Raw genomic sequence first — 19839 nt, forward strand, 5'->3', positions numbered from 1 at the left:
CAGACGGCTTAAGCTTTGCTTAGGCCATCGCAAGCCTGTTATGTTCTCGTCCGAATTCTAAAACACTGATGTCTCAAGCCTCGTTCGCTGCCGCTCATGCACGTATGTCTGAGAGGCAAATTAGATAGTATAGTTCGTAGTCACTACCGTACCACGTCGAACGCCCGAGACAGCAGCCTTGTACGTGTCTCGGCTCAGAATCTAGCCCTCAGCCGGGCATGTGAATGAGTCTCTTCGGCTCGTAGCTAGTATTCCGCGATCACAGCATCATGGTACTTTTCAGAGCGGGGCTGAAGCCATATCACTTGACTTGTCATATCACTTTTACCAGTGAGTTTATGCATAAACCCACGGTGAGCAGGTGCCGCTTTCCCATCAACTCTCCGGGCCTTTCGCCACCTATCTATCCCGAGACTTCTCCATCGATGCCGTCTGTACCGATACGTATATGCTATTCCCATAATGAATCGCCTGGCGTAATCCAACAGTATCAGCTCAGGGTCCCCAGATGAGCCAATTCCCATGCCGCAGCGTCTCACTACGCCGCCTGGCGTTTTTCGAAACCACGCGCCGAAGGCTGCATATACGTCAGGACCCATAGGTCCGGGCCATTCTCTCCTAGCCTTGAAATCTACGACCACGTGGAGAAAAAGCAAACCAGGAAGAAGAAATCATACATGCTTTAGGTTGCGTTACGATTGAGGCAATACGTCTGGCTGATAACCACGATGCCGGGAGACAAAGGACCAAGGCGGGCAAAGAAATGAGTCGCCTATGCAAGCTGCTCGCCCTTTCTGGCAAACCGCCTAGAAGCACATACCAAAAACTACATGATCTACGCGTGGATATCAAGAAGTGCGTCGAGGCGAAGCTTGTCTGAAGACAGCAGCTGAGCAGAGTGCAACCACACCCGAGCTCGGGAGGAGGCAAGCCTCGGTTTATCCTGCATGCCATATTCCAGCCTCGACATCCAGCTTCTATAGCCCGATGATTAAGGAAGTGTGTGGATAAAAGTTCACAACTTGCCGGATGGTGTACAACCAGTTGGTAATCGCCGTTTCACACTCGGCATTCTCTAACACTGGTCGTAAAGACTCCGTGAATGAATCCCCATGACTAGAGCGCCTTGGTAAGACCTAGAGTCGTTCATGCGAAGAAGATGATGGTGAGCCCCGGAGCTGAAAGTTTGGGCCCAACTAAGGGGAGCACATGGAAGTCAGCTGAGAGCTAGCTGACTGCATGCATTGTCCGCACTCGCCTCTATCTGCCATAATCCTGAGCAGTTGTTGTTGTTGTTGGAATCTCAACCTTAGAGGAGGATGTCGATACCCACGGCGCAAGAACATTCAGAAAGATATGTACGTCACCTTATGCATCTCTGCGGATGACGGGCTGATGACTAACATGATAAGGGATGACTGACTTTTCAAGGATACGGAGGCATTGCTATGTGGCATCCGCCGCCCGCCGGGATATGTGAAGGTTGCCCATCGCCATGCTCGTCTGGCAAGGCTAGTCGTACCATACACATACAGGAAGACTAATTGCATACTTACTCATATTCACACTTTCGCATTTCTCTGTCCGAGCGTTGGCGCAGTGCTCTGCTCACTCCCAGGGATCGAACATGGATCACCTCACATCAACTTGGACAGATAACTGGATGACTACATGTATATCGCAGTTATCTCGGTCTAAGACAGTCAATATCTGACTAGATGAAGATAGCCTCGTCCGGACCAAGTACCCCCAAGCCATGTGACCATGCGTGTCGGAATTTTATCTCTGTTTGGATAGTTCGGTAATGAGTTCGATGTGGCTCAAAGCTGCGTAAGACCGCGTATCTGGATGTGGTGGTGGTGAGATTGACCTCCACGGGACGCGACATCGTAGTCTTCATCCTGAAAGGTTATCTAGGAGATAAAGATGTCATTCTTACCATCCATTCGTAGTGAATCGCTGGATCCAGGGGTATTCACGTTGTCCACCTGATCCTCCCTAGCTTAGGACAATCTTGCCATGGGCCGATCGCCACAAACATTACATCCTCTCTCACACGGGTGTCAAATACCGAATGCAACATTCGACGGATCTCAGAATACAAGGCATCGGCACCCAAGAAAATTTCCAGTGGTACAGCGCAGTTCCACGTATATGACTTGACCGCGTCCGGAAATTTTCCGAAGTCGCGCAACCCGGCGCGGACACTGAATGGCCAGGTCGCCGGAGATATATGTCAGAAATGTAAGGAACTCCGCTTTCGCAGCGACACTTATAACCCGCGCTATAAGGGGCGGAGGAAAAGACAACCAGTCCAAAATCCCAATATTACGACCAAACCCGAGTGACCTCAAATGATGAATGCACGAGGGAATAGTATATCACAAAGACTAATCTCATCTTTCAACCAAGTAACGAAATTATTTCCTCTCTCGTAACGGAAAGTAACGATAGTGCGTGCCAAGAAGACAATCTAACCATACCTCTCTTATGAGAGTCAATGAAAACCTGTTTCTGGTGAAGGGTTTATAGATCTGTTCGGCAGCTATCATTCAGATTTTCCATACCTACATAGATACGCAGTGTGAGTATTCTTGATTTGTGACAGCATGTGACCTATATCCAGGTAGACAAGGTAACACCTAAGTATACAGGACTATAGTGTCAGGATCGTCAGGCCTTGTCTTAGCCTCATGACATAGAGAGAATGTATCTTGAAGAGCCCCGGATTCGATAATGACCAGACACAAAATAGAATCAAAAACAGCACATTACAGAGATATGTACAGGACTAGGTACTTAACAAGAAGAGAGCATGGATGATGATATACTAAAGGCCAGTTGAGCTTTGGCGCAACCTGTGGCCAACTTCAGATGAGATGGATAGGTGGGTAGCTCAAGACATAGCTACACCAGAGAGAATGCACAATAGGTAGCCCGAATACTAAAGCGTTCATGCTCACGGCGTATACAAACCCGCGTGTTCATCTCATCTACCATGCTGCGTTGCCACGCTCTACTATTTCAAATTATAATGCGTACCAGTTCCTCCCACCTCTTCATTCGAACATCAGCTATGCTTATCGAGAATGAGGATATGACCAACGCGCGACCTAGCTGTCTCTCTAATAGATACAAGCAAGGCAGTCCAAAACCTTAAGAATATAAAGTAATTACATAATTAATTAGTAGATAATTGCTTAGGGTAGATGGATATACGTTTGCTGTTGTTTAACCATTCCGGCCAACCAACTAGCAAGAGGGGTTGCGTCGTTTCGCTTCGTTTACTCTTTTCCATGCCCTAGCTTCCTCATTCTTATACATACATAAGTACATACATACATACACACTTCATTCATTCACCCCATATCGAGACAGACGGCCCAGGCCGTATAACAAGTGAAAAAAGGGTGGGCTAACTATATGCAACCAAAAAATCAAGCTTTCAGGAAATGGATGAATTGAGTTGTGTTACTGGCAGAAACTAGAGGTCTTTGTCGATGGCATGACAGTAGTAGCCTGGATGCTCTTCTTTCTCTTCGTGAGATGTTGATTGACTGCGACCGTTAGACTTCATTGCCGTAAATATAGGTACTCCTGTCCCAAAGTATGCATTTCTTGTAGGTTTCATAGTAGCAGGGACAGAAGGATCATATGAACAACTGTGTATTTTTCCCGCGAAGCAGTTGGCTCCTTCGACGTTCACATTTGTTATGAGGAGCGCGGCCCAAACTCAAGCTCTAAGTCATCAATCGCATCTTGATCTGTCCTGCATAGATGGGCTGCAGACTCAGACTCGGCTCTCGCTCTTCTGATACTGTTCTCTCTGGCTTCTGCTCTCCTGGCAGACTCTTGTGCTGCGTGTATCAGTCCTGTCGTAACAGTAACTGGCTGAATCTGCGTTGTGCTTGGTTCATGTGGCGTAGTCGCAACTCCTTGAATGCTATCTAAAGGTAGCGAAGGAAAGGTTGTTGAATCCTCGTTCGGGGCTACAAGAGCAACAGGTACTGGTTCAAACGGCGAATATCCCTAATGAAACCCGTCAAACCCAGCGCTTGTCTTGCTTTCTGCCGAGGTAGGGTGCGGTGTGTTCTGAGCGGATCCACTGCTATCGCTAGGTGTTGAAGGTTCATCAATGACTTGATTGCGGATTGCCATTATCCAGTCGTGAGCGAGAAGCTCTACTGCACTTGCTCGCTTTATCGGCTCTCGGACAAAGCAGCGCTTGAGGAAATCGATGCCCTGTGGGCTCAGCTGGCTTGAGTCTGGCAGCTGTGGAGGGTTGCCTTGGGCGATGTTATACATAATGGCCCATTCGTTGTCAAGGTTCGACCACGGCCGTCGCCCTGTAACCATTTCGAGAATGACACATCCTAATGACCATATATCGACCGCTCCCATGAGCCTCTTCTCCTCCTCCTTGGAATGCGCTATGGATTTGTCTTTATTTCCCGTGATGATTTCAGGTGACATATACATGGGCGTGCCCGTCATTGACTTGTCGGGTCTGGTCGCGGTGGCAGCCCCGGCGAATGTGCGCCCGTGACGTGCAATAACCTTGGCGGCCCCAAAGTCGACGTATTTGATAACGCCATTGTGATCCAGGAGAATATCTAATGGGCCGTTAGCGCTCAAGCTGTTCATCAGGTAAATATGGATTACTCACTCTCTGGCTTGATATCACGATGAGCAATGCCACTGTGGTGCAAATAAGCTAAACCCTCCAAAAGTTGTAAGGCGTACACCATGACGACCTGTTCGTCTTCGATACGGCCGTGTTCTAGTAGGCCAGCCAGCGAACCGCCCGAACAAAACTCCATGAAAATGTACACGCGGTCACGATGAACTTCGATACCGTAATAAGATACCACATTTGGGTGGTCTAGGACCTCTAGAACGCGCATCTCATCTCTGATGGCCCCTACGATTTGTGGGATCAACTTGGGGTCTTGAAGCCGTATTTCCTTGACCGCCATCAGCTGTCCATTGTCAAGATTCATAGCAGCGTAAACGCTTCCAAAGGTCCCGCCGCCGACGAAATGACCCTGTTGCCACCTTATCGTGACGTTCGTAGCAGACGAAGATAGGTAAGCCAAAGATCGATCGACCTCGTTAGAAACTTCCAAGACTCTTCCTAGACCTTGCCTTTCGGCAACGACCTCTCTCTGCATATTATCAATCTCGTCAATCTTTCCCAGGCGCTGATCCTGTATTAGCCTTGAAGCCTCCTCGTCATCAATGTGTCTGTTCTTATCGAATTTTCGGAACTTTCCAACAATTGCTTCGATACGTTCCCGCTCCGACTGCGCTGCCTGATTCGATTTCGCACCCAAAATATCAAAGTGAGAGATGAGGAGAGACATGCAGCCGGACACTTTGGCGCGTAGTCTGGCGTATTCGTCCTCACCCAAGGCTAATATATGTCGACCTGTCGTCATGCTCATCGTAAATTCCAAAGCGGGCACTGCCCATCTGAATGATTTGCGATCTGTAACTTTGCAATCATCGCAGATAAAGCTCACCCAGTCTAAACCGAGCTTAGTAAGTTTGATATTGTTCATTTGACGGCGGTTGCTGTCCATGTACAAGAGTGACCTTCTCCCGAACTCGGTGGCAAATACGAAGCATGTCTGAATAAGTTCATGGCAGTCCATACCCTGCGTCTGCTTTCGAATAATTGCCACGCTATCCATGAACGTATTGGACAATTTAAAGCCCACTTTCCTAATCTCAAATAATCTCGTGTTGACCTTGTGGAGATTCGAGCGGGCTTCCACGACAAGATCTAAATGCATATCTATCCTCTCCAAGAACACATTTCTCACATGGGTTAGACGAGCTTGGGAGCCGTCAGCGAACAAGCGTAGCTGGCCAAGCTTCAGGTCGGTTGAGTCGAGGTTGAGTGATTGAATACTTCGGTTGCCGTACCATCCAAGATAATTTTCGGGGCGAAGGATTAATACATAGGGATCGTCTGGATCTTCCGGCGTCTGTCCATGTAAGCAGGTCCGCAAAATAGATCGAATTTTCTCGGGTTGATCGATGAGGGTGGGCGAGGCAACGATCTGTATGCCATCAAACTCATCGACAAGAAAATGGCCTGTGACGGAAAGACGTTCATAGAAGTACTGCATGTCTTCAGCATCCAAAGAAATACTCAAATCTGATACATTCTCATAATGGTCGCTCAGTAGTCTTGAAAATCGTTGTAACATTCTTTGTCGGACACGAACGGAGTCTAGCATTTGCATGTATCTCTTGCTCATGTCATCCGTGCTCTCTTTGGGCTTTCTTTGAAGCTCACGCTCGAATGTCTGGCTCAGCCGGCTGAGTACTTTGTACGTGAGATTACTGAATTGCTCAGCAACTTCAACGTCACCTCCCTGGAGGTACTGGCCGATCTCATTCGCGAACTCCCACTCTTGAGACAGGATCTCGGCCTCTTTGAAGGTATTCTTGTTTCTACTCAACTTCCAGTTCAGCAGCTTGAAGTAGTACTTCAAAGCGTCCAACACAACTTGATCGAACGACTCGTCGATACACGGAGGTAACTGCCACCCAGCCTCAGGTTGCGAAATCGCGAGGGTCTCTTGCTTGATGCGAATTGCCAATTTCAAAAGCAACTCAAATTGTGAGAGCATTTGATCCTGAAGAATGGGCGTCTGCTGTGTCGTCTCTCTCATCTTGCGCGCATAGACGAGCCTCATGCTTATGACTTCTTCGATCAGTCGAGAGGGAAAACTGATCAAAGTAAGAATTTCTTCGATATATGGTGGTAGATGTCGCTTGTGGAAGGCCGCTGAGTTCATGATCAGGGTCGCTTTGGCTTTCTTTATAATGTTCGAAATGGGCGAAAGCATGCTCCTCCTTATCAAGGTTTTCGTTTTCTTGGCAAGTTCCTGCTTGGTGTCCTCATCACTATCGTCGTGGAGTGATGTCAGACCATCTTCCTTCAACAGCCGGTCTAAGAACGATGTCTCGTTATTGAGGCTATTCGTGCTGGGGGATTGCACGGTTTTCTTGTGAAAATCCAGCTCATCGTTACCCACCCATTTTTTCAGGATAGAAAGCTCAGTGTTAATCATCGTGTTCGTATTGTGCCATGATAGAACAGCATCGCAAGCTTCCTGGAAGGCTGCAGACGAAGCGGCAGGATGCTTTTCTCCCAAAGCCTTCCAGGATGGATATAGACTCTCGCATTTCTCAATCTTCTTCACAGTGTCTGCAATCTGTTCAATGGCAGGTTTGCCTGCTTCAGTTTCGCCTTGAACTTCGAAGCGGGTAATTTCATCGATAAGTCGGTTGAGATTAGCCCGGGCATCCTCAATCATTTTTCGTTGAATAGTGTAGGACCGGCCAGTTGCCTGTGATCTGACACCAAACCACAAATCAGCCTTGTGGGCAGTCTTGGCGGTTTGGAATTCGGAAGAACCCAATAATCGTCGCTTCTCTTGCTTCACAACATCTCCTGTCAATACTGCAGCTAGCATTCCATGCCATTCCAGCCGCTCGCGATTGGCAGGATTTCTCAAGTCATCTTCCGTGGGCTGGGTATCGTCTATCAGACTTTGGAACATGATGGTCTCGTCATTGAATTGATTCTCAAAGACACCCTCAGACGAAGGGGTCTCTCCCTCCGACTCTTCATCCGAGTAGTCAACACTGGGCGTCTGCGGATCGAAGTAACTGCTCGGTGGCGGCTCCTGGCGCATCATGCGCAGATATGCGGGCTCTTGGTCACGGAACTTGTCGACAGGGTCACGGCGACGGGAAGCAGATCGGGTGGAAATGAAGCTTGGTTGTGGCACTCGTTGCGGGGCATATGTGTTGGAAGGAGTGCGGGCAACGTGTGGACGTTGGATAGGTCGAGTACTGACGCCATTGGTGGTAGGACTCGTCGTTGAAGCATCGGCACCCGAGGCTCGCTGGCGGCTGGGGTTGTTGGCAACCGAGTTGGGCGCCAACGACACCATCGAGGCAGAAAGCGCATCATCTCTGTAGGGCCCCAGGGCAGCTACCTCGTCGTCGCGCTCGAGATCGGCGGGGTCGGGCACGGAATAAACAGACGAGCCGGAGCCGGAGCCAGAGCCCGAAGCCTCAGCGTCGGAATCGGTGGGGATCGCGTTGAGGCGCGGATGCTTGAGCTTGTCTGGAACGCCGTCGGCTTCGCCATGAAAAAATCGCACAGCACGGGGAGACGTTTCGGTAGACATGTTTACGGAGCCTACGATGGCCTTAGACTAGCTGGAGCTGTCGCTAAGGCCCAAGCCGTAGTCGAAGCCGAGGCTGTCGCCGGCGCAAAGGCAGAGTCCGGTGGTCACCAAAAGACCTCGCTGTCATCCAGGCAAGCTCGGACAACAACAATATCAATAGCGGTATATCAATGCGACAAAGGTACGGGTAGCGGCTCAAAGCGTTGGACGAGACATAGACGTGGTTCTCGGACTGACTGCTAGAACAGTTGTCTCAGAACTGGATGCCCTTTTCCCTTGTGAGAAAAGGCAGTATATACATGGGACGTGAAAGGAAGATGGAATAGAAATAACAGAAGGAATAGATAAGGTAAGTAGGTAGATACCTAGGTAGTAAGTGGTGGTGGCGGGCACCACCAGGCTCAGGCTCTGGCCAGGAAAGGACGAACTGGCTGACCGTAGTAGTACTGACCCGGGGTAGTAGATTTAACAATCTTCAGCGATCGCCAGCGGGATGGACAATGTCGTAAAGTTTTATGTACGGCGCATGTAGGGCGTACCTAGAAAATCCAAGCAGATACCAAGCAGACACCAAATAAGTAAGTACCTACATATGTCGGGCAGAGAGGCTAAGAGATATCTACCAGATTAGGTAGTCTGAGAATAGATCATGGATAAATTATTCGCACTGTATTGACACCGTATAATGCTGCAAGTCTGCGCTGAAGTCTAGGGCTATGATTGGTCGAAGCTACCGTGGCTTCCCTATGAGGCTTGGAGCTTGATCGTGATCGTGGGGGAAGGACGTAATTCATCGATAATTTTCATACTGTGCAGTTATCGCATATAATTCGGAATTCTCCTCTCATGCATAAGGTGCCTGATGAACATGAGTACATAGTAACGTAGGGAGCAGGAAGTGGTTAGTATAATTACACTACTAGGCGCTTCCATACGCGAGTCACGGCGTTTACTACCTGTACTGTATGTATATCTAGGCACCTAGATAGGAGGTAGGTAATGACTTGTGCTCCCTATACTACCTATGTATGTAGGTAGGTAGTCGCTAACGCAGAGATTCGTAAAGAAAGGAATCGTACGTTTTTATCTATATGGTCTATCTAGCTAAGTATGTACCTACTCGCCTACCTTAGATAGTAATAGTACCTCTATGCTGAACCTGTGGCACCCTGGCTGGCCGGACTAAGAACTCCGCAATGCATCATCACCGCTGTGGGGGCAATTTCAGTGGCAAGTTGGCCCAATTGTTTGGTCCCGGTCATTTTCAAAGGTACCTAGTGTACTTAGGTTTGCCGCCACCTGCATATACTTAACTTTAAAATGCTGTGACATGTAAATATATATTATTTAATACTCCATACTTACATACATCGGTATACCTACGCCATCCGTTGGGGCGTGGACTGGTCAGCTTGGCCAGCAGAGCTAAGAAACAGGGTGAGCGAGCAGAGAGTGAGGTGAAGCTGTAGGCGAGTAGGTACATAAGTACATTCAGGTCTAGCCCAACTGCCTACATGGGTATTCTCATATGCCCTACCTACTCTGTCTATTTAGGTTAGGTAAGCAAGGGATTCAAAGCATACTAAGTATAACTTACAGTACTTAGGTACATGCGGACTTGCACTTACATAAGGAACATGTGCCCCTCAACGCGCTTTGGGAAGACTGGACGCGTGAAGTCATAGATAAGAATTTTATGAGGTACCTTCTAGCGGGTTTACTGAAGGAAGGTACCTACCCCAGCTATAATCACTTCGTGCCAGTACAGAACAGCGCGCTAATCAATCAATCCATGTACCAAAGGTAGGTATCTACATACCTATGTGTGTATGGGAGATAATATCGAGTACCTACAGTATATCGCTTCATTTGTCTACCTGTTGCTCTCCCGGGACTTTAATCAACATCGTTCGGCGGTTTCTTTCTTTTTTTCTTTTACTGGTATTGTTTCTACGTACATGGCGTATCTCTCAGTCTCTAATTCACATGTCTACAAGTGTGCAGGATTCAGACGCGTCGCGTCTGCCGCTGGCGATTGCGTCTTCCTGCACCGACTCTCCTTTTCGTCATGGCAGTAAAATCACAAGCTCGCCATGCGAAACCAGCAGGTCAAAACTCGGTGATTCCCCAGCCATGCAGGAACTCCTTCGTCCGTTGATCGTCATCAAGGTCAGCAGCCAACTGTTCCAATTGTTCCTCGGCATATATACTTCTCTTCGAGTCAACCGGCTGATCCTCCTCTAGCCGCATCCTCCAAAACTCACCATTAAACCTCGTAGTCTCCAACCATTGATGCTTCTACCGCGCGAACACCTCCGTCTCTCATTCTTAGATCTCTCTTCACCGTATGGGAGCTTCGAGTCTTCAGCCTCCTTCGAGGCCAATGTCAGGATTTTAGAACTCGAAAGTCGCATGGGCAACCGACCAGTTGTTTTGATCGCTCGACTTGAGAGCAACAGAAGTGTCTATGCCATTGAACGCCAGGCCAGTGCTCTGTATGCTCTGTGTCACTTGGGTTCCTGGGTTGATCTTGAACAGCTTAGTGAGCTGGCCACTGTCTCCTGTCCAGCCTTGATACGGCAACAGCCACTACTGCCCCTAGCACCAGTGGCACAAGCACCCCTGACGACCCCTCAAATATCCCACACCAACAAGAAGAGGCGCCTTGCCATAGAAGCTATTCAGTCTCTTGTCAAAAAACCAACAAGATCCCGGTCTATATCTGCAGTGTCCCAAGCTGGAGATTTGAGACCGCCTACACCTATTCAAAGAGGCGGTACAGCTGATGTAGACAGCGTAGCAAGAATCCACGATGTACCAGCCCCTGGCGACTCTACTCAAAAGCTAGGTACAGAGACGCGTATTGATGCGTCACATGATCAGGACGAGACACTCGATATTCCCACTGCTGAGGGTCTCTTTGACAACATTCGAAATCAGTATTTTGAAGCTCTGTATCATTCAATGGTATGGCTGGACTTGTACTACGTGTTTCTGCTACTAACAAAATCCAGGGGTCTTTAGCATACTTCGCCAAAGGGCCGCTATCTCGAGCGCGTGCTGCTTTTCATCTAGATTGCGACTCCACATTAGAAATGAGTGATCTAGTGGAGTTCCTCAAAGGCTTGATTATGACAACGGCTCAAATTGACAAGAAATACCGCGAGGCAGTCCCAGGAATCCAGTCAGAAATGAAGGCGGTTATCGAAGATTCTGAGGTGGAGCAAGAACAAGGGAAAAGCAAACCAAGGAAAAGAAAAGCTAAGAAGATGAAGATTGGAAAGGATGGTTTGTACCCTGATGAAGATGGACATGTCCGAAGATGGTGGGCCGTCCATAAGCCTTCCCCTAATGACGATGAAGAGTCGTCGACTACAAAGTCCACCGAACAACAAGATACCAAACTGCAGACATCCATGTTACGGTCTCGAGAAACGCAGCTACAGATGATAATAATTCTAGAGATCCTCTCCTTAGAGCCCATGGTGACTCGGGAAAGCACGAATGAGTCGCAGCTCCCAGGCATGCCTCCTGTGGGAGAGCCCTTAGATTCGCCCAAAGACCTTCCGCCCAAGAAACGAAATAAACACAACCTTCCATTTCTCCTCGATGTGCATGCCGATCGACTATGTATTTGGCATTCTACAGCGTTGGATGAAATCAATATAAATGAGTCTCAAGCTGGCTCCAGACCAGATTCACGAAGATCTTCCAAGTCCACCTCTGATCCTCTCAAAGATTTCTGCGTCGATATCATCGTGCCATTGTGAGTAGGGTAGATCTTATCATTATGTACAGTACTAGTGGCTAACTTGTAATCAAAAGCTTCTCAGCAAGGCTTCCCGAACAATGTGACTCAATTAACAAGAAGCTCGGCGGCCCGGTAATGATGCCTCCCAAATCAGCTCGTAAAACTGACGTAACGCCCAAGGCGAAATCCAAACCCGGTGGCGTAGCAAAGCGTCCGTTACTTTCGAAATCCACCCGGAACCTTGAAAGTTTTCTTTCTAAAGAGACGGAAAGGAATCGTCGAAGCATGTCTCGCGGTCCGAGCGGAGCAATCGCTTTGATGCGATCCGCAAGCACACCAACCATACCCTTATTGAAGCGAGAAGCGAGCGAGCCGTTATCCTTGGCGAGCATACCAAAAGCGGATGCGAGCACATCGCAAGGTCAACATTCGTCGTATACTGACCCGATGGCTGCTAAGCGCAGAGCGGAGAACAAGCAGAAAAGAGATGCTTTCGTAAAAGCAGAACTGCAGTCTGCTATCTCCACATTAAGGCGACCGAACAGAGAGAGTGTTGGGAAAGCCATGGCCGAGGCAGATGAGAGGCGGACCGTTACAAGTCTATCACAACTCAGAAGTAAGTTAAGTCAGTTATATACAAAATAGCATAGCAGCTAATCATTTCCGAAGAATCTAGGAAACCAACACAGTACAACAGATTCCAGAATGTTGTTAAAGCAACACCAATTGGATCCCGGTTCCATGATATCTTGGCAAAGGAGCGTGACTCGCAGTCATCAATGTCGCAACGATTCAATGTGATAGAAGAGGAGCAGATTCTACCATCTTCGTCAATGGTACCATCATCAGCGCCCAGGAAGCGGAGTCGGGAAGCAGCTTTTGGAAGTGAGCCAGCAGCACAGTCAGTGCTCGTTACAACATTGCCGGCGGATCATATCATAGCGACACCTGCAAAAACAACTGCCTTTGCCTGCAACTCCCTCTCTGCACCTCAGCCTGATGAAGGGCTCGTCCTGGCATCATCGCCCGTAATGTCCCGAAAATTTCCCCAACCGATCTTTGCGGCCAAATCTAGACCTGCTACATTAGGGCATAGAGACAGTGGTATCGAAATGCCCCAATCTCCGGGTGAAGCTAATGTCTTGACCGAGACGCCCGTAAAGCTGTTACAGAACAACTCCATTGCTTCACTGGACCATTATGTTACTATAACCCCTCTGAAGAAAAGGATGCTGAGTAACGGCGATGATGTATCTATAAATATGAATAAGACAAACAACAACGCCAAGGATAACGTCGAAAACAAAAAGGGTAAGAAGATGACTATATTTGAGCGATTAGGGTGGGACGACGATTACGACGATCTAGCATAGTCGATCATGTGGATTTATATACGAAAGATCATCGCAAACCATAAGAGAAGAGCCAAAAATTAATGGAATTGCGAAGAAATGAGGAGGCGAGGGTTCATAGATTATCAGCATGAGAAAACACGAGTGATGAAGCGCTACGAATCGAGCATTTACGGCATTAGCACGGCAAGCATGGAAAGGGGCTTTGGACGTTTCAAGCAGGGTTTCTAAAGAGGATATAAATATTTGCATGTCTCCTCGCATATTCGCCGATAGCGAATGAAAGGAGTTGAGGGTTCAAGGGGCTACAATATTTGTTTACTTAGCATGGTTAGAAGATAAAATAATTTGGTGGCTTGGTCTCTGGACACTTGCTTGCTTCCTTGCTTGGCTATCTATCTCGGTGTATATGAATTAATTGAAGTTAAACCGCTGACACCCGATATATCATAATACGATCTATTACGTGTATGGTTGGGTTTCTAGGGTATATGGCACACACGCACAGCTAACTGCCTATGCATCATATCCTGAACGTCGCGCACTACTGTAGGCGTTGTCTGTCACCGACATCGGTTTCTTCCGTTCATTGTCTAGAGGTACTAGCCTAAATAAAGGTCTACAGAGTAACCGCTCCTACCCTCTACTCCTCACGCAGCCCGAACAAGCTCCATCTTGGCGCCTCGTTTCCCCGTGCTCTCGTCCTTGACATCGCGGATACGCACGCGGACCTTCTGGAACAGCTCGACGGCGCCCTCGTAGCTCCCGCTCATCTTGAGGACGTAGGTCTCCGGGTCGAAGACGGTCTCGGGCTCCGGGTCCGCGAGGTCGCGCAGGCGGATGAGGCCCTCGATGCCGAAGCGCGGCACGAGCACGACGAAGCCGTTGCTGAAGATGCGCATGACGAAGGCGTCTTCCTCGGCGACGCGGCCCTTGAGGGACTGGCCGACGTAGTACGCGATGGAGGCGCGCCCCGCGAGCTGCGCGTTACGGTGGCGCACGTTGATGTTCTTGCAGATGGCCTCGAGGCGCCCCCGCGCGCGGACCGCTGGGTGCATCGCCTCGTAGTCGATGGCCGCCGCGAGCTGCCGGTGCGCGACGAGGTCGGCATACCGCCGAATCGGGCTAGTGAAGTGCGTGTAGATCTCCGAGGCAAGACCGTAGTGACGGAACTCGGGGTACGCCTGCGTGCCGGCGCAGAAGTACTCGGCGCTCATCATGCAGCGCGTCGCCATGATACGGACAAGGATGTTGAAGAAGGGCTCGGAAGGGTCGGCGCAGGCATCAAGAGAGTCGGCGAGCGCTTTCGACGAGTCGAAGCGGAGCTCTAGCCCGCGCTTCACCTTCAGCTGGTTCGCGAGCTCGTCGAAGTTGGTCTTTGGTGGTGCCGCGTGGCGCCGTAGGATCGCCGTCTGTGGAAATGCCTCATAGATCTTGCGCGCCACGCTGATGTTGGCGAGCAACATGAACTCTTCGACGAGCGAGTTTGTGTCGAGCAGTTCCTTGGTCTTGACATCAATGGGATCCGAAGTTTCGGATTCCATCTGCACCTTGACCTCGGGTGACGAGAGACTTAGCGCGCCAGCATCCATACGCTTCTGTTTCAGCTTTTTGGAGAGCATGAGCAGAGTTCGCATACCGTTTGTGAGATCATCTTGCTGCGACGCATCATCGATCCGCAACTGAGCCTGTTCGTAGCTGAACGCCTCACGCGACTTTATGACGGATTTGGTGAATCGCACGTCTACAATATCTGCAGAAGGGCTCAGCTCCCATAATACAGAGAAAGCATAGCGCTCCACATAGGGTTTCAGGGAGCACAGGTCAGTACCAAGAAGCATTGGAAGCATGTCAATTCGCTTATCGACCAGGTAGACAGTTGTACCCCTTATGCTAGCTTCGGTGTCCATGGCATTGGCGGGCTTGACGAAATGGGAAACGTCGGCGATGTGGACTCCCACTTCATAGTTTCCGTTTGGTAGTGGCCTGGCATGCAGGGCATCGTCAATATCCTGGCAACCGACTGGGTCGATACTGCAGATGAGAAGACCCCTTAAATCTTGTCGGTCTTTCCAGCCTGGATCGTCTGTGCTTGCAGGAACTTTCCAGTCGTGGCCCTCCTTGGGTAAACAATCCAAAACGGTTTTAGGGAATGGACGGTATTGCACATCATACTCCAGTAACAAGGCCTCGGTTTCTGCGGCTTTGGTCTCCAGTTCGCCCAGCGAGCGGACAAAGTGACCAACAGGGTGCCTCGATTCACGATCCCAAGAATCAATGGTTACTAAAATTCGCTTTCCGAGGAGTTCACCAGCCTGCCGTGTCCGTATCCGAATTTTGGGGATTTTCTTATCCATTGGAATAAGAAATACGCTTTCTTGCTTCCTACCTTGCTTTGCCGTTTGACTAACCGATGATGGGTCTACATGACCAACATACTGGCGCCAGTTCCGTTTGATGACGCCGACGACCTTGGCAGTCGGCTGTGGCCTTCCTTCGGTAGTCAAGCCTTGGGTTTTTTTCACTTGTTCCTGGAGAGCACGCCTTTCCTTGTCTGTTACAACATCTGCCGCATCCTCATCATTATCGGCATTCTCGTTCTTTGTAATAGTTTCCTCTTCAATAATCTTTGTAGAGGGCTCCTTCCACTGATCTTGCGGCAGCACTTCAACCACTACTACGTCTCCATCCACAGAACGGTTGATGTTGTCTCTGCCCAGGATTAGGAGGGGTTTTGGGAAGGCGGGTACTTTGATTGAGCCCTCGAGATAGTTGTATGGTGAAACATTGTATATTCCCTGATGTAACATGCCGCTCTTGATTCCTGTCATCATTTTAGACAAGCTAAAGTAGTCGGGGTAAATGAATTCGGGCTTCTTGTTTATGGAAGCGACACGTTCCTGTGACTCGGCAATCATGTCTAATAATCTTTCGGCGTCCTTCAAACCCGAGACGTAGTCGCGCAGCTTGATAGCAGGAACTTCTTCTTGTTTTGCCTTTTCCAGATTACCTCTATCATCAGATAACATAACTGTGACTGGTATATCCTTGGAGGTGGTTTGGCCGAGATGGTTATTGTACCATTTGACCGCGTGCCGCACAGCGCGGTCATTGCGGTCATTGATTGTCTCATCTGGCTCGCGATTTACATATGTTTCTAATCGGAATTCGTTGAAAAACACGTAGAACCGCTTCTCTTGGCTCTTGGTTAGCCCAATGAGGCGGTTATACAACGGCAGGGACCTGTTCCGCAGCTCTTCAAGAACAGTCTGTAAAATAATGACGTCAAAGAAGGCTGAGCCTTGCTCAAACAAATCCATCGCATTAAGCAAGGCATTTGTGTCTGGAACGAGGTAATGACCCTGTGGGAATGCCTTGGTACCTGCGGGCTTATCCGAGAGGACAAAAGGAGCCACTGTGATACAAGTCAGTCATTGTGAGCTTGGACCTTGGCCAACGAGAAGGCAAATGAAGGGAGGTGAGCGTACTAAGGCCAGCAGCACTTCTAGGAGCAGAAGCAAGGCATTTGGAGCAGAGCCGCGAAGAGCAAGGAATGTCTTGCCTCAAGTAGACCTCCCGGACGATCTTCTGAACCTTGCCGCTTTTGGTGGATCTCACATAGACCTTGCTAGAGAGGCTGGACTCTGTATTTACGGATCTCTTGAGACTCGTCATCTTGGAATTAAGTTGTAATCGTCGGGTGCCGTCGTATTAGATCTTGTATGCGCCTTTCTCTCTCAGTCTGTTCCTGCCTCTAACTCAACGTTTCCCGCACCCACTGAGGAGCTACTTAAGATGATTTCACGGCTCTGGCGCTCAATTGCCCTCAACCTGCCAGCTTGTAGAGTGGCGATGACTACCTGGCCAGCTTGATGACGGCGATGAAACCACTTAGTTGGATTCGATATGGATGCGCCGCCGTATGCAATTCAGAGTTTTGACGTAGACGGCGGATCGGGTCAGCCTAGGTACCTGTAGCCTGTACCTTGATAGCGTCAAAAATATACTGATAGCGGTAGTTTGGACAAATCAGCGGCACGAAAGTACCTATCCTATAGATGTGGGACTGAGACGCGCTGTCTGTCGTCTGACGGGCGCCTGTTTGGAATCTGCCGCGGGTTGCTGTGAGTCTGCTGTGAGCCCCACAGTCGTCTAATGGTGTCGCAGCGCCAGCCGCCAACGGCCCGCATTGGTCTGTGCGCTCCGTGCTACTGTGCACTACGCAGCGTACCAGTAGTGCATCTGCATGTACCTACCCTGTCAGACCCTGTCACTATAGGTACTTACCTAGGCAATAACGGCCAGGTTTCAGCGCATCGTCGCGGCTGCTGTCCGCCATCATGCAAAACGGTTGGAAGCCAAATCACTGGATTACAAAAGCCTCTATTCGCTGGCATTCTCAAAGAGAAAAAAAAAAAAATCTCCGCGATCCGGGATCAGGTCAGACAAGGCCGAATTGATAGGCTATTTACAGCATCAGGTACGCACGCACATATATCTGTTGTCTACGCTATGTGTATTTCATCGTTGAAAACAATGACTCCATCCACCTATTGAGCGAGGTAGAATAGAATACCTCGTCTTTGACATGAAGCAACATACCTATCTACTCCGCCAGGGCGCATCAGGAGATCCAGGGCCGCATATATACGAAGACCTGATTGTTATGTGCTATCAGCAGTTGGCATACAGCCTACTTACATGCCCACAAGATGTGTGTCGTGGGCAGGCATGCAGGAAACTAGGTAACGCGACTTCACGATTTCCTGATGAACGTCGTGTCAAATCAAGGAAGAAACGTTTCACTTCCACGACCAGATTTTTCATATTTCTGTCTTTCCTCCCCTCTCCCTTTTTGTTTTGTTTATGTTGATGACCAAGACATATCCACAGCCTTGCAGCATTACTGTGCGTCTACATATTGTCGCCCACTTGGCCCTATGCAGTCGCCAGTCATAGCCATAGTCATATCATACCATATCGTGTCCTGTTGTGGCGTGGTTAGAAGAGAGAAACAGCATCTCCACGGATACAACTTCTTCGTGTACTACATGCTGTACCTACACACGATACACATGCACCCACAGATGGATGTTATGTATGTACATATGTATGTGTGCTTACTGTATACTGTAAGGTGCAGATTGGGATAACAAAATCCAGTTGCTGTTGCTTCTGCTGTCTTGCGGACATATGGTCCGATGTGCTACCAGTAAGTAGGTATGGAGGATTGTAGGCAAGCAGGTACCCAGGTAGACGAGCAGTGTCCAAGACGAGGGTAGAGGATTTGGGAAACGCGGTATGCGAGTTATTCTGTAAATCAACTTGCAACGATCTCCATCGCGGACGGCAAGCCGGCGCGGCGCGTTGCAACATCACGAGGCCACTTTCGCACATCCATAATCCACTAAGATTTCTTACACTTGCCTGTTCTCCCCTCCTCTCTCTCCCCTCTTTCCGCTTGCTTGCATCTACAGTACCTAGGCAGTGTGTATCTTATCCGGAGCGTGCCCCTCGTCACCCCCCTCTTCAGTGCGGGCTCTTGGGAAGCCCGCTGACTCTTAGTTTACCTGTATTGGGGGTTCAAGTACGTGGTTTTGACGGGGTATGGCAATGTAGGTGGTAGATAGGGGAAGGAGTATGCCGTAGTTCATACAGTAGCTCCCTTTCCCCGTCCACAAAGACTCCAAAATCAACGCCGGCATTCGCTCCGGTCCTGTCTAGTCTGTTCTGCTCGTATCTACTGTCTCGGCCGTGTTCTGTTGATAGTACGGTGCAACAAGGAAAGGTTGTAATTAGGCAGGTAGATGGTATGGCTTGTTCGCCACCGACGCCCGTTACAGCATGATACAGGATATCAAAACAATGCAGATGAGCACTTGTATGCCCATCCATTTGTCTATTGTGTTTGTATAACTGTTTATTTTGTCAGTGGATACGAGAGCAGGATATCTTGTCATCTGGGTATCTTTTCGTCATATGATCGACGCCCATTCCACATTCAACCGGCCACTTCTACCATATTGGTCTCTTCTGACGAGAGCATGCAGCACGTTGCGATCGACCTGTGGCGGTGGCACTGATGCAGCCACCTAGCCTAAGCAAGCGAGCGAGCAAGCCCACGCTCTACGCGCGTTTATCTTACCAGTGTGTGTGTGCGTGTGTATATACTATGAAATGCGTGCATGCGTATGTGTGTGTATGTATGTGTATCTATATACGTCTGCGGGTGTGGTGTGGGGGGGAGGGGGACACGAACATACATTAGGTAGGTAGTCACCACATACGATTTATTGTCTGACACAGCTGAGCTTTCACGAGCAAATGAGTGATGGCAAGCGAAGGCATCCTCACATCGCGCAGCATTCGCATGATCGATCTTTGTGCAATATGACGCTAAGGCACCTTAACTGCATGTCCTACAACCATACGCACGATAAGAGAAGCTGTGCCACCGAGACCGGCAATAGCCTGCGTGGCGAGGAGAGTGTCGGGCATGAGCCTGCTGTCCTGAGATCGACGA

General features: G+C 49.2%; 4 protein-coding genes across 4 annotated transcripts; 2 read left to right on the top strand and 2 right to left on the bottom strand.

Annotated features, from left to right (window-relative positions):
* Positions 1–1804: 1804 nt before the first annotated feature.
* F5B22DRAFT_650698 (uncharacterized protein) lies at positions 1805–2348 on the top strand (the record flags this gene model as incomplete). Its single annotated transcript, XM_047979353.1, has 2 exons — positions 1805–1830; positions 1970–2348. The coding sequence occupies 2 exons, from the start codon at positions 1805–1807 to the stop codon at positions 2346–2348; spliced, it is 405 nt and encodes a 134-aa protein (XP_047826685.1).
* A 1681-nt stretch (positions 2349–4029) lies between these two features.
* On the bottom strand, positions 4030–8213 carry F5B22DRAFT_650699 (uncharacterized protein; the record flags this gene model as incomplete). The annotated part of the gene is made up of 2 exons (XM_047979354.1): positions 4030–4613; positions 4667–8213. The coding sequence occupies 2 exons, from the start codon at positions 8211–8213 to the stop codon at positions 4030–4032; spliced, it is 4131 nt and encodes a 1376-aa protein (XP_047826686.1).
* Positions 8214–9507: 1294 nt separating this feature from the next.
* On the top strand, positions 9508–13696 carry F5B22DRAFT_623586 (DNA replication regulator SLD3-domain-containing protein). The gene is made up of 6 exons (XM_047976074.1): positions 9508–9772; positions 9820–10382; positions 10458–11180; positions 11228–11979; positions 12039–12580; positions 12634–13696. Exons 2-6 carry the CDS (start codon positions 10035–10037, stop codon positions 13335–13337), a joined length of 3069 nt encoding a protein of 1022 aa, XP_047826687.1. The 5' UTR covers positions 9508–9772; positions 9820–10034; the 3' UTR covers positions 13338–13696.
* On the bottom strand, positions 13697–17346 carry F5B22DRAFT_623588 (RNB domain-containing protein). The gene is made up of 2 exons (XM_047976075.1): positions 16805–17346; positions 13697–16731 (listed from the first exon to the last, which is right to left on the bottom strand). The coding sequence occupies exons 1-2, from the start codon at positions 16989–16991 to the stop codon at positions 13967–13969; spliced, it is 2952 nt and encodes a 983-aa protein (XP_047826688.1). The 5' UTR covers positions 16992–17346; the 3' UTR covers positions 13697–13966.
* Between the last annotated feature and the right edge of the window lie 2493 nt (positions 17347–19839).

Source organism: Xylaria bambusicola (assembly GCF_022495145.1).
Source record: "Xylaria bambusicola strain CBS 139988 unplaced genomic scaffold F5B22scaffold_57, whole genome shotgun sequence".
In the NCBI taxonomy this organism is placed as follows: Eukaryota; Fungi; Ascomycota; class Sordariomycetes; order Xylariales; family Xylariaceae; genus Xylaria; species Xylaria bambusicola.

Coding starts and splice junctions, on each gene's coding strand:
- F5B22DRAFT_623588 (XM_047976075.1), bottom strand. CDS start 16,991: ATGACGAGTCTCAAGAGATCCGTAAATACAGAGTCCAGCCTCTCTAGC. Junction 16,732..16,804: donor TAGAAGTGCTGCTGGCCTTA/GTACGCTCACCT, acceptor CTTGTATCACAG/TGGCTCCTTTTGTCCTCTCG.
- F5B22DRAFT_623586 (XM_047976074.1), top strand. CDS start 10,035: ATGTGTGTATGGGAGATAATATCGAGTACCTACAGTATATCGCTTCAT. Junction 10,383..10,457: donor GTCCGTTGATCGTCATCAAG/GTCAGCAGCCAA, acceptor ATCCTCCTCTAG/CCGCATCCTCCAAAACTCAC. Junction 11,181..11,227: donor AAGCTCTGTATCATTCAATG/GTATGGCTGGAC, acceptor AACAAAATCCAG/GGGTCTTTAGCATACTTCGC.